General features: G+C 32.9%; 1 protein-coding gene and 1 long non-coding RNA gene across 3 annotated transcripts; both read right to left on the bottom strand.

Moving 5' to 3' along the window:
- Positions 1–321: 321 nt before the first annotated feature.
- Syx17 (syntaxin 17) lies at positions 322–2,070 on the bottom strand. 2 transcript variants are annotated; one of them, XM_014351571.2, is made up of 6 exons: positions 1,922–2,070; positions 1,588–1,820; positions 1,313–1,508; positions 1,017–1,228; positions 714–930; positions 322–644 (listed from the first exon to the last, which is right to left on the bottom strand). In XM_014351571.2, the coding sequence occupies exons 2-6, from the start codon at positions 1,735–1,737 to the stop codon at positions 514–516; spliced, it is 906 nt and encodes a 301-aa protein (XP_014207057.2). In that variant the 5' UTR covers positions 1,738–1,820; positions 1,922–2,070; the 3' UTR covers positions 322–513. The 2 variants fall into 2 exon arrangements, with proteins under 2 accessions (XP_014207057.2, XP_089448088.1); XM_089591962.1 differs by having other exon boundaries at positions 1,588–2,070.
- A 4,242-nt stretch (positions 2,071–6,312) lies between these two features.
- LOC149374758 (uncharacterized) lies at positions 6,313–7,698 on the bottom strand. The gene is made up of 3 exons (XR_016293043.1): positions 7,498–7,698; positions 6,550–6,581; positions 6,313–6,452 (listed from the first exon to the last, which is right to left on the bottom strand). It is a non-coding gene; the product is annotated as an uncharacterized LOC149374758 (long non-coding RNA).
- Positions 7,699–14,364: the final 6,666 nt, after the last annotated feature.

Below are 14,364 nucleotides of genomic sequence, written 5' to 3'. Positions count from 1 at the left end.
ACGTGCGGATGAAAGTATCGTCAGGTAAATCTAGGTGTCTATTTAAGGGCAGAGAGGTAAGGTTGTAAGGTATTTATTCGGGTACCGTTGAAGTTCCCTACCGTTACCGTTCACATTAATTGTTAATTGTTTGACTTGCTCTTTATAAACATACTTTTTAAAAGAAAGTAAGTATACTTAGCTATTTTTTGAGCTAATAAAACTACAAAGTAATACAAGCGTAAAGCCGAATAAACGTGATTGGTAAGGTAGGGGACTTTAGCGATAATACTGCCTACGGGATGAGTTTAAATTAATTAAAAAACTTAAATCACAGTTTTGATCGTTTATTAATAGCAAAATATATTTACAAATATTTTTAGTTTAACATCACAGTTGTACTAGATGCTTGTCCACTATTTTAAGGCTTGTTTCTTAATAAATATGTTAATATAATATAAGTGAAACTAGTACTAGATGTGCTTATTAAATAATATTGCAAGACTTTTTACAAGTTTCAGAATTGGTTGATTGTCATGAATTTTTTTTATCTATTTCTCTTGAGGGAGTTTTTTCGGAACTGCTTGCTTCTGGAGGTGGTTCAATCTGCTTCAGTTCTGTTGGTGTCGAGCACTTTTGCTTCAAGATTTTACCCCCAGTAAATCCTTAAAGATATATAGTTATAGTGATTGAATGATAATAGTAAAAAAATTTTTAATGAAATTTAAGTTTACCAAGTAATCCTCCGCCAATGGCTGCAAGGCCTCCTACTTTTAAACCTGCTATAAAGCCAATAGGGCCTCCAAGGCAAGTACCTAACAGAGCACCAGTTAGTGGATATGTCATGACTTTATACTTGGATGCATCTTTCAAATGTTTCAGTCCACTTTGTACATTTCCTTGGGCATCCTCCACATTGTCCTCAATCCTACTCACTAATTCTGATTGTTCCTGAAAACATTAATAGCTGAGTCGGTTTTATTTTGAACTTTTTCGATAATTTTTAAGTTATTGAGAATAAAAAAATTCCCACATACGTGCACAACTTTGTTAAAGTCAATAAAAAGTTGCTGCAACTGTTCTAAATCAGAATGTAAAGTGTTCCAGGTATTCAAACAGGCCTGCTGTCTTTCCAATTCTTCCTGCTCTGCCTGTATTTGATGAAAACGGTTGTCATGTGGATTTTCAGCAAACTGTTTTTCCACTTTGGGCGGAGGATGTTGGATGAGTGGCAGATTAAGTTCAAAATCTGTTGGAAAAAAGTGTTACGTGAATTTGAACAAATTCTTTTTTTAATGAAACAAACCTGTTAAGTTCACACAAAATTTATTACCTAAATATTCTTTGATGGCGTTCATTGTGTTCGTCCTAGATTTTATAGTCAGTTTATCAAAGACAGAGATATCACTGTCCTGCACTTGTGCCCTCAGTGTATCCATCTCATAAAGCAGCTGTTTCAACTGTTTGACAGTTCTAGTAGCATTCAATTGCTCTGCGTAAATGCGATCCCAGTCTCGGATGCTCTGGCACTGTAAACAAATTCAGGGTAAAACCTGGATGATATTGTTATTAGTCGTTCATTGACCAAAGAATCAAGGGAATACTTGCTTTTTTGATGTTGTTCCTGTGTCTTTTAAGAAGATCGAGGTGATGTGGGATGGCCACGTCGTTGAACTTCGTTATAGGAATCTCCAAACGTTTGATCGGTTGCTTGACATCAACCTCGTTGTCTCCTTCTCCATTCACTGTGGGTGACATTTTTAAAGACTGGATTCGTAGTTTGCAGGCTAATTTCGCTTTGTTTGCGCGATGAAGATAAACAGTCGTCGTCGTCTACGTCACTGCATAATGGATTGCATGTTTTTGCACGTCAATATAAAAACAATGTCTTATTTATAGCGTAAGTATTATATTGAATGGTCGATAGGGACAGATTTTTTACCGAATGGTTGAAAAAAAAAGGGGGTCTCGATGCAACTTTATAAGTTTGATTGCATATACACACACGACGTACGCAATAATCAGAAATGATTATACTGATGATAAGTGCGGATCAGCTGTTCTCTTGTTTACAAATAACTTTATATACAAAAGGAGTCTCTCTTGTCAAAAGAAAGAGAGAGAGAGAGAGAGAGAGATATTCAGTCGAGATTTCGATAAAGACAATAAGACCCATAGCGCGAAACTTCAAAAATGTTCCAGGGATGTAGATTTTATATGTATTTTATTATTTTATGTTAAATTACTAATGAGTTATTGTTTTGCAGTAACTAATAATATACAAGATAATTGCTTAATTAATTACTAACTTGTAAAAACTTCGAAATTTATCGCCGGGACAAAGTTGTTTTTTTATATAAACAATACAAGTTCGTGTTATAATTTTGCAATGAATAACAACTTTAATTTTCTTTCTTTTTCTACCAATAGTATAATAAAACGTTCATTAGTTATCATGTTTATTCCATATTGTGTGATCTATGGTATCGGTATATGATACACAAAAAACGATATCGGTATAAGATAACAAATATACTTACATTTGTTTTATCTATCAGCGGTAAGTTTATACCTACTGCTACAGAACTTACCAAAGGAGGGTATCAACTAGTCTTTTTGTGCTGAGGTCGATAATTTTTTTTTTTTTTTTTTTTTCTTTTTTTAATTAATTGTACAAATAATTTATTTTTAACACTACTTAGATGTTTTTCACTATCGAACAAGATATTTATTCAATAGTTATCAGTAGCGCAAATTTTTTGTTATAGATGAAAAAAAATTATTTCTACAAAATTGCATCAAAAATTTTTAATTTTCGCATACTATTTTATCATTGATAAATTATATATGTCTATAAAACCTCGTTGTGGAAGTCGCTATGCAAAACAGCACATTGAATAGTTACTCTAAATGTTTAAATTGAAGTTTTCATGAAAAATTATTTCTCCTCTTCTCCGAAAAAAATAAGCTGACTGTGGATTGCCACAATAAAAATTTTTATTTCGTACGCTTTTACATTAAATTACCCCAATTGGTATCAATTAAGTTAAAAGTACAGCGGATCTTTCAGATGATCCCTTAAGTCCCTTATAACTTTAAATTAATTATCGCGACGACAAAGTGTCAAGGAAATAAAGACGAGATGGGCAAGTACAAGCATCAACTTTTTGCAGAGTAAAAAACGATGGAAAAAAAAAAAAGAAATAATTGCGGCTCGAGAGAGGGAAGGGACAAAAAGAGAAGCTTCCGGTAATAAAAAACCGATCGCGAGACGGAATAGGCTTCGAAGGCCTGCTCGTGACGTGCAATCGAATCTCCTATTCTTGTGCAGTTATCTCGACTCCTGTCCTTCTCTCTCCCTCTATTCTATTTTTTTTCTATTCGGTCTTCCCTTCTATACATTTTTAAAATTTAAACAACTTTTTTTTTGTATTTCTCACCTCCCATACTGCTTGCATTATACATTATAATTATGTACAAGAATTAAAAAAAAAATGGAAATCTTTACCTGTCTGTACTAAAAACTCTTATTTGTTAAATTTTCTCGTCAAAACACTCCACTATTTTTTTTCTCATTCGCACAATTTTTTTTTTTTTTTTTTTTCAGGACACGATCGGATTCAACCGGATGGCCGAAGTTCGTTTTTGTAGTTTTACATGTTTTGCGCTGATGTGCCTTGTAAGTACTAAAAAAAAAAAAAAAAAAGATTAAAATTTGTTATTTTGTTGCTTCACTCATCATATCTTTTTTATTTTTTCATTCATATTTATTGTATTTTATGCCTTGAACACCTTTATACCTGTACATGCACGAACATCGGCATTTAAGTTCGATTTTCATCGTGAGAAGCATAGTTAATTAAATTTTCGACTTCCTCGCCTGCTTTCTCTCTGTATATGTATAATATATGTACATAATATATATGCATGTACAGACCTGTATGATGTCGAAGTTTCAAACTTCATGGCGCTATTTGCCTTCCGATACAATCATCGTCTTCTCCATCGGCGCTTCTGTCGTGCATTACTGTAGGTACCAGCTAACCGAGCTGAAGTGCGTTCCGTATTTGCAATACAAGTAATGGATATTGGAGATGAAGAGATGACGATTAACGAGGCATTTAAACCTTTTTTTTCCATATATACGTTGTTTTCTATGAGTTTACACTGTTGTATCGCTATAAATTTCCTTGATTTATTGAACAATTTTCATGGTAATTGAAATATTCCATTCAAGCGTATATTAAAATCGTAAACTTAATGATACTTGATTATCTTGAAAAGTATAGTTAGGATACATAATTGTTATTATCTACTTTCGTACTTAAAGAATACGTCAAAGTAGTGTACCGTGGAATCGAAATGTCGCCACCGCAATGAGGATACTATAAGTAATATCAAACTCACGTTGAGATAATATGTAGAAACACGTGTAGGTATATCAGGAAGGATATCAATTTTGTCCCTGTAGAAGGCAGAGAAAAGCTATTCTCTCGGTCCCTGATTCATATAGATACAGTGCACATGTGTACTCAGTGGAACTTTGATCGGATGTCCAAGATCCTGTGACAGTACCTCACGCCATAGCTCCGAAATAGGGTCCGGGACAGATCGAAGTTCTACTGACTGTTACGTGTATAGAAAGCAAGGAGCGAAGATGCTCGGGAGAGCGGCCAAATGTGTCCGCAGAGACGTGATACTTACCGAGTCGGCGAATCTCTGTGCGGTTGCTGCATCGGCAAAACCTGCGGTTTTTTGTATGATCACCATGTGACATGTAGTTAGGGACACCTATACTGTGGATTGAGCTAAATATATTTTTCGGTATAATTAAAGCTCATAAAACTAGATATGGTCTTTACAAGATTATACCTATACTCGTACATCCCGATTCATTTTTATTTGTAATAGCCATGCGTTGATTAAGGTTACCAATTGAAGCTCGTATTTGAAGAGAAAGAGCAGAATAATCGTTTTGTTGCAAGAAAATCGTAACAATATTGTGGCTCTTCGAACTTTTGTGTAACATTTTTTCAATTTTTCGTTAGTAAGAAAACTAAACCCTCCTGACGCCTTTTCTTACCTCATTGTTGACTGAACTTTTTTTTTTTTTGCACTGCTTTTCGGACAGAATGTAAACTTTCGTCGGCGTATCAAAGATTTTTCTGCTTCTCTATTTTTTTTATATTGTACATCATGTAACGCAGAGCTGGAATTTTTTTTTTTCATAACTTCCTATTCTATCGTTTTTGATCACCTTAATTTTTTCTGTTTTAAATTATCTTTCTTCCATGAATATATTTCCCTTAATGAAATTGTAATTTTTAAAAAACTGTGTTACACGTATAATATAAATGTAATGTCCGTTTGTTTGGATTATTGATATTTTTTCTCTGTAATCATCAATTTTATTTATTTAATAAACAAAACCTCATTCTTACTTTTGTTGCTGTGAGAATTTTTTATTTAAGTATTTTTGTTTTTTGTTTATGTAGAGGGGGAAATAACAAATGCAAACAGCTACATAATTGTGTTTGTATCGAAAGATTTCTTGATTAAAAATCGTATCAACTTTGTATTTTATGAAGTTTACAATATTGAATGTCATAAAAGCTACCAAAGCGCTTTTAGGTGCAAGAGACTCAAAGTAAATAGTCGTTGAAACAAAACGAAAAAAAAAAAAAAAAAAAAAAAAAAAAAAAAAAAAAAACAATATCTGATACTTATGAACGAAAATCGATTCATTACACGTAAGGACATTCGTGCATTACTGATTTCATACGAAAGGGAGAAGGAGCTTGTGTAGCTTACTAATCAGGAAATAAAATAAATATTCCATGCATGCATGCTAAAGCGGAATTCGTACATGATATAGCTAATAATTTAATTAAGCATCATGTTACAAGTTAAAAATGTATAACGTGATAGAATCGAATGTATTAACGTCGTGAGGGGTCAAGAATAATTTTCCGGGATATCATATACAGTCTAGTGGAAAAATTATCTAATCAAGATTTGAAAATTATGAATAGATTCAATTTTATATATCTTCTCATATTTTTTAAAAGTTTTTGAAAGTTGATAAAACCCGAGGTGTCACTTCGTTTGTGTAGGGGGTTATTTTTTCTCCGTGTCACTAGTTTTGGAATAAAATTATCAACGTTTTACTTACAATAATCAACAGTCAATAGTTTCAACAATACCGCGATACACTTTACCCCATCATTTGTTATTTTATTAGAATCCCCTAAGTTCCTTCTAAAAAACAAGAGTAATTCAGAAAAATGGGTACTTATTAATTTTTTAAATAAAAATTTTGAGTTAATCCATCATTTATTTAGTCAATGTTATTGTACATTAATACATATTTAATAGAGGTATCAAGCTTCAATTGGTTCTGTCGGTTGATGTCTTGGATAAATATGATTTTCATTGTTGAAATCGAGCTTTATGGAATTGTCAAACATAAATTTCTGAAAAAATTCATTCAAATTAGTTAGAAGTTGTAGGTTTAATGTAAATACATTTTTTAAAGGTTTTTAGAAAATATAATCCTAAATAATTACTTACATTAGCATAGGCTTGATATGGATTCAATTGCGCTGTAAAAGGAAAGTAAGTATATGAATCTAATGACAAAATTTTCATTTAGTGTGTTATGCTAAGCTTTACTTCATTACACATGCTACTAAGAACTTTAGGTTATAGTTTAGTAGATTATCGAAAATTTTAATTGTATTGTTAAGAAATCTTGCTATTTATCTACATTTCCCTGCATTCATTGTTATTCGATATAAAATATCCACATAAAAAAAAGTTAATTATGAAATTCCTGCAAAAAAGTTTTTTGGATAAGGGTGAACAATTTAAAGCTGTCACAACTTAAACTTATTATAAGTAAAATGAAGATTTGAAATTTTAACATGAAGTAAAGTGATCTCGAGATTACTGTTAAAACAGTTATTAATAATTCATAATGTTTTTCACGCTAAAATCCCCAAAAACTGTCAAAAAATACATATCAAAGAATCTCACAGTTAGAATTTTTGATTTCTTTTTCTATAATATTTAATAGAAAAAGCTCAAAATACTTGAAGGATTTTCTTCAAAGTAAGACTTTAGGTAAAATTTTTAGGTTAACTTGAACGACATGCGGGATCTCGTAAAACCGTATGGATCAAGTCACAAACTTTAGAGGATATTATATGAATATACTAGTGAAATACAAGTAAGACAGCTGATAAAAATTAAATTGTCTTTACTAATACTCAAAGTGTCACCATACATATTGATGTGTTTAGATGTCCGAAAATTTCAAATGTGTAACCGAGCATTTTAGTAAATAGAAACAAGTGCCATTTTTAAAATAAGGGTGTAAGGTTAGTAAAAACGGTTATTGATATCACTAAAAATTGTGAGATATTACAATAATAATTGTCATCGAAAAATCTAACACTATTGTCGTGATTATTCCTCGTAAATAAAATTGTGTTAAATAATAAAAATATTTCTACTTACGAAAAGCTGAGACGGTGAGCGCCAAAATAATGACGAAAGCCAAGATCAACAGGCTCCTCATGGTTGCTATAGAATTGACGATAATGAATTTCTGTCAAGCTTATAACCAAGTAAAACTCAGTTCAGAGTTACTTTTAAAATAGTAAAAGAAGAATGATAATTTCTAGGTTATGTCTGGCTAGAACCTAAACGTGGTGTGACTCGAGGTGTGACTAATTTTTAAAAGAATATCACGTTCTTTTATACTTTTTTTTTGAACGCATCTTATTACTTTTTAATGACAAGTTAACGATAGAATAGTTTGACATTTTTTGAGGCAATTAACAGCAGTAGTGGGCGCTGTAGTCAAATTCGATATTTTTTCGAAACATTATTGCTTTTAAACAATTATACGCTCTTTTTATTATAAATAAATGCTCATTCCAGAATTTACCAAAAAATTTATAATTTATTTACTATTCACTTTGAAACCTTTTAAAAATAGAAACTGATGAAGTTGCAAATCATGGAAAACGTTAAATTAACAATAGCAAGTAAAAGAACCCCCTTAGTGGACTGTTTCAATTCGATGGTTCTATCGGTCTACCATTTAATTTTTGTATATAATACATCCAAACACGGTTAGTTTTATAGTCTATACCATATACTTTACGTTGAAATAGAAGCCTTTTAGTAGGTTGGGTTAAAATAAATATTTGGATAAATAAGTACAAATTATTAGAAACTTGTCAGTATTACTGTTAGAAACACTGATTTTTAGTTACCCTAACGAATCATGTTGTTCATTGTCTTTATTATCTAAAGCGGAAAATGTCTACAAAAGCAATTATAATGATATTAAAGTGTTTTGAAACCGTTTGTCGCAATATCTGTAGTACTACACAAAAGAAAAAGAAAATTTCACAATTGAATATAAATTTTCCGTCGTTTCTTTGCACAAGATTTTTTAAATTAACTTTTCTGACTCAAAGCTTAAGTTTTTTTCGAATTAAAAGCATTGCCTCTAATGAAGGAGGTAAAGCTACCCACTAAATTACAACTGATTTAGAAAAAAATTACTTAAATTGGTATTGAAACTTGGTTATGTACATACAACATTCATTATACACACACTTTCTTCATGGTAGACTTGAAATCTTTTTAATACTCCAAATGGTCATGTTATGTACACATGTACTTTTTTACTATAGCAAAAAAAGGGATTAATGTGAACTAGTCTTTCCTAAAACGTTGTACAGTTAATTTATTATTTAATATTTATCACAGGACGTAAAGCTTCAAAAAAGTAAAAACTGGTGATTGTCAAGAGGTAAAAATGAAAAAAAATGTTTATTTTAAGCTTGTTTGTAGGTCTTATATTTTCTACATGTAAATGATTTTTAAATGAAAAAATCTACAAACTTTTCACTTAAAAAAAAACGAACAATAATGTTTTAAAAGTACTTTAAACGCTTTGACCAATTATGTTTTATTTCATTGAAATTAATTGACTACTCTCTAAAATCTTTACTAACCCTAATTTACAAAAATAAATTTTATTGTGTAGCCATACTTTTGTGTGTATTCCGAATTATTGTATAGGTCTTACACATTTTTATCACGATTAGAGTTATTTAGAAAAATGAATACTTATTAATTTTTTAAATAAAAATTTTGAGTTAATCCATCATTTATTCAGTCAATATTTTTGTACATTAATAAACATTTAATAGAGGTATCAAGCTTCCATTGGTTTTGTCCATTGAAACATTGGAGAAGTTTGATTTCGATTGTTTGACGTGGACAGAAAAAATTGTGACAGAGCTTTCTAAAAAAAATTTTAAAATTTTGAGATTAATTTAAATTATTTATTTGTTTCTAAAAAAATTTATATTACTAAATACTTACCATATAATTACTTTACCTTCATGTGGATTGAGTTATGCTAAAACAAAAAAAGAAAGAATCTATATTGATAAAAACAATGTTCATTCAGTAGGTTGTGCTAAGCTTTAAAGTACTTTATTTCTTATGTTACTATAAATTTCAGGTTAAGTTGTTTTTTCTTGTCAGTTTAGTCATTTTTGGAAAATTTTAATTTTGTTCTCAAGGTCCCTGGCTATTTAGTCTCGGAAAGAAAACCCTTCGAAAATGTAGACATCACTCTAAAGAAAACTTTTATTGATACTAAGTATGCAAAATAATGGAATTTTTAACTCGAAGGAGTTTGAAAGATACAATAGTTGAAAAAAGGATTTTGTTATTTTACTACGCACAAATGATATTTATGATAAAAATGCTAGAAAAAAAGTTAGATAAGATAAAATTGTGTAGATACGAAAAACTTTTTTTTCTCCAAAATCCTCATATGCACTTGTATTCATCGACTATTACTAAGTACGGCTTGCACTTTCGATAGTTGTAATTGGTGAACGCTTGTCCCATCGCTAACGACGTTCTCACCGAGGGAAAAAAGTGATATTTTTTAAATGGTAAATTTAATATTGTAGTTAAAATAACTATATAATTTTTTAGGCACGATTGATCCACAGAAAACCTTTTCCTGAAGAGATAAAAAAATGTAGCCATCCGTGATGTGACCGCTTAATATATTAAAAAAGTTTTGAGTTAACAACAATGAGTAATTACTTATACATATCACATAAAAATACATTGAGAAAACTGTTTAAGTACTCACGTACTCAAGTTTTAGGACGAGTTCAATTAATATTTACCTTAATAGGCTCAAATTTAGTTTCATCTTCACACATTGCATGATGCTCTTTATTCGAAAAATTACGCAAGCTTCAAGCAAGTCGGATTTTAAAAAAACATCTGGTGTACAGAAATTTTAAACGACGAAAAATTTTTATTTTTCAATTCAATCGTGATATTTTGTTTGTTTGTAATACAGTTATCGCATGATAAACGATTTCAAAATACTTTTAGATAATGAAGACAACGAACAACATGATTAATTAGGGTAACTAAAAATCAGTGTTTCTAACGGTAAAAATTAAAATTTTTTTAACAAGAACGTCCAAACACTTATTTTAACCTAATCTTGGAGGCATTCACTTCGATGTAAGTATATTACGCTCATACGTAAAACAAAATTACTCGTGTTTAGATGTATTCTACATAAACGTTAAATGGTAAGACCCATACAGTATTTTCACAAGTGTGCCTTAAATAAAAAATTCCTAGACATACAACTAAAAAATGAAAGATGAAAAAAAAAACTAAAAACAGAAGGAGGTATGCACACAAAAGAGCAAAGTAGGTCTTTTCGAGCCTGCAGCTGCAGAGCGACGACAAACACACGCAACAAGAGTCCAGGTCAACTCGGTGCCACTGGCTGAGTCCCTTCAGTCACCAAGTCTCAGCAGCATTGAATGATCGATTATTCAAGGCTTGACTCCTCCTCCGTGGCCTTTTCGATTTTAATCCTTTCAGCCACGGCCGAGATAAAAAGCTCTATTTCTTATAATCTATTTGTAAATCCGACCCCTCCCCTCCAACTAAATAAAACGGGTTAAAGCTTTTGTTTGCAATGGGCCTCACTCTGCGCCCTTTAATCACTTGGCACCCACGCATGTGCGTCAACATTACACGTATTTATATATATAGCCATAAGTTAAAAAGCTTGGACTTCTAATATCGGTCACCAGCAAATGCTGCTGGCTTTTTAAACCAAATTGAACGAGATTTTAATCAAGAAAATAGACTCGGGGAGTTTACCCTGGAATTAAATCCTTTCGTATTAAAATTAGAAATCGCACGAATTTAATCTTAAAAGTCGACGTCGTCGTTGTTATTAAAACTTTAAACTTCCTCGTGTAGATCGACCCGCGCAAAGAGCTTTTCTACATACAGATTTGGAGGAAGTATTTACACCCAGTGCCGGTGGGAAGCTTTTGTTTATGGACTGCCTGCTCGAATTAATTTGGAAAACTCGTGAAGGTGGTCTGTTATCATGCAAATGAATTGCGGAGGAGAGGGGGGGGAGGGGTGAGAGAAGAGGGAGTAATCAACTCGGGAGTCTAAAGTTTTCTAATTGTCGCCTTCGCCGTACCAAATGCTGTGCGAAAAAATCTTCGAGCAAACGCTCTGTTTTGCACACAAATGAATTAAATCATTGTGGGATTTAACGAAATATAACCACCAATTATCAAACAAAGACTTTTTTGTACTTCCATCGGTCACAGATTCAAATCGTTGCCTTGCCAAGGAAAAGTAAAGAGGATGTACAGAGAGAAGCAATGAAATAACGTTGCAATCATCAAAAAGCCTCTCTCCTCTCTCCCAAGCAGAGAAGCAAACTCTTTCGTTTCGCGTACATACATCTAGCGATTTGAGGTAACAAATGACCGCCGTCGGATGTTCTGCGTGTTCTGCTACCCTTCCCCTTTTGTCTTTCTTTTCCTCCCTTGCAGCTGTTTCGTCCGTTGTCTGGAGGGACGACGCATCCTTTTAAACGTGAAAAACGACAGAGTCCGGCAAAGAGTTTGCGCTTCGTTTAGCCAACGAAACGCATCCCCCAAATTTACCGCCACTGGTATAGTAGTAGTTGCGACAGCTAAGCGATGGAATTCATTTGGCTGTGGCTCTCTTATTTTACTCTTGCGAAGATCGAGAAAAGGGGAAAAACAATCTCGTTGGAAATTGAATGGACGAGTTTTTTTTTTTCTTTTTTTTTTTTTTTTAGGTGACCGAAAGAGAGAGGGGAGCGGTCCACAATAAGGCAGAAAGAATAATTCACGAGGTCAAAATCTTAGCCTATTGATGTTTACTTTTAAAGTTGTTTTGCAATGTAACATAACCGATGTACATTTAAAAGAATTTTTCCACCCTTTTTTTTTTTTACTGTATAGACATTGGAATTACAGAAAAAGTTGAGGTCCTTTTTTTCAAAGATGCAACAAGCATAACTATTAAACATTTTATATAAAAATGGTTTAATAAAAGGCAGAGCTCGTAAGATATCCTAAACTAAAGATAAGTTTCATTTCAGAGCCATAAGATGTACATGACGATAGTTATTTACAATTTTAGTTGAACAAACGTTTATTTACAATTGCATTCGAGTGCTTGTGCTCGAATTGCGTGGCTAATGGACATAAAAAATAGTAATAGTGGCAATGTTACTTAATAACGTTGGAAAAACTTGGTCATTGGATACACCAACGTGGACGTATGATTGGCAGAAGCAAAAATTTCAATTGCCATATTTGTGGATCACCTATCGACAAAAAAAGGAGGATAGTAATGTTTTAAAATCAATGGTATGCTGGCTGGGCTGCTTCAATATTACAACTCAGATTTCACGTGACTGTACCTAAAAACGGGGACGCACAGGGACTATGTATAGGTGCATGCATCAGGGATGCAGGGGTCACAAGAAGCCATGGCATTTTAGATACCTGTCTATTCCCTCTAAGAAGCTCTGCGCCATGTTTGTCGCAAGTACGGCGACGGCCTGCGCATAAATATTGTATATTTACAGACTGGATGGTACGGGTCTTTGCTCGTAGCTGAGGGATATTTCCGCGAAAATGGCCAAAGAGCTTATCCGTTAATCTCATCAGGGGATGAAGGGTAGGAAAGTGGCTAAGGTTCTTAGACCTGTTTTCCCTGCACGTTTTTTTTTTTTTTTTTTTTTTTTTTTTGGTTCTACAGCTGCAGAAGAAATAAAACTCCGATGCCACGGCCGGTTATGAAAATCAAGAAGGTGGTGTCTGTGTCTGTCACGCAGTTTCATCGCTTGTGAAGATAAAGCAACTTGGAATTTGAGTGCTATGTGATATTTTTAATTTTAGATGGATGTTGGAAGTTCAAAGTCTTAATTGAATTTTCATTTAATTTTTTTTAACTACCGGTGTAGCAGTTAGTTCAACTAAATGCTGAACAAAAATGTTTTATCGCACATTTTCCAATAACTAATTACACTCCACTGAAATACATAATTAACGTGTCTCATTTAAGTTCGTCGACACAGGCATTGTTAGACTTAATTTTGACACGTGCCATTTTACACACCTACGATTAAAAGCTCTTTACGTCTCCCCGCTATCTTCGTGATCTTTTTAGTTCACCACAAGCTCGCCACGAATTGCCGTAGAACAAACGCTTACGTATTAATTACCGGCAACAGAGCGACGAACAAAGAAACAAAAACAAAAAAATGAATAAACGAGGTGGAGGTCGAATTAATTAACCGGCGCGCGTCCCCGCAACTTCGTTTCCCCGGCCCTTACTTCTGACGCGCCTCTAATTTCAGAGCTACACTTTCTCTCTCCTGCAACTCCTCTCGCCTCCATTTATTTTCTTCCGCACAAAAAGAAAAGCAGCAACTCAACACTCGGTGCCTCCCTCGACTAACCCCCACCTTTGTGTCTTTTTTTTTTTTTTTTTTTTTTTTCCTTCCCTTTCAGTCTCGCATCGGGGGTGTGCATAAGCCAATCTGCGATTCTCATCTCGTACGACGGCCGTTGGCCCGCTCTCAAGTCTTACTCTTTTCGCAAAAGCTGCTCCAAGATTAGTCGCTAACGACAGAGAAAAAGAAGAAAAAAGGACATTGAGAGACGAAGACGGAACTTCAAGTGTGTTAATCGTCTTTCGGACTTGTGTATACACAACTAGGAGGAGGAAGTTTTTTTTTTTTTTTTTATTCGCAACTTAATGGAATCGTAACAAATGTCTTATTGACGATTGGTAGTCAGGCTTCTCTTGTCTATCCTGCTTATTTTATTTTCTTCTTTTTCATTAAAATAATAAAAAATGTTTTTGTTAATTATAAACATGAAACGTATCCTGAATTGTTTTTTTAATATATATTTGCTACCGTGATCAAAATAAATAAATTTATTAAAAAACAACGCAATAATG

The sequence above is a fragment of the Copidosoma floridanum genome, unplaced genomic scaffold (genome assembly GCF_036245765.1).
Source record: "Copidosoma floridanum isolate Cflo_tuat_1 unplaced genomic scaffold, Cflo_Japanese_pri ptg000014l, whole genome shotgun sequence".
Lineage (NCBI taxonomy): Eukaryota > Metazoa > Arthropoda > Insecta > Hymenoptera > Encyrtidae > Copidosoma > Copidosoma floridanum.
The sequence above is the reverse complement of the archived record's forward strand: the minus strand, read 5'-3'. Positions and strand labels throughout refer to the sequence as shown.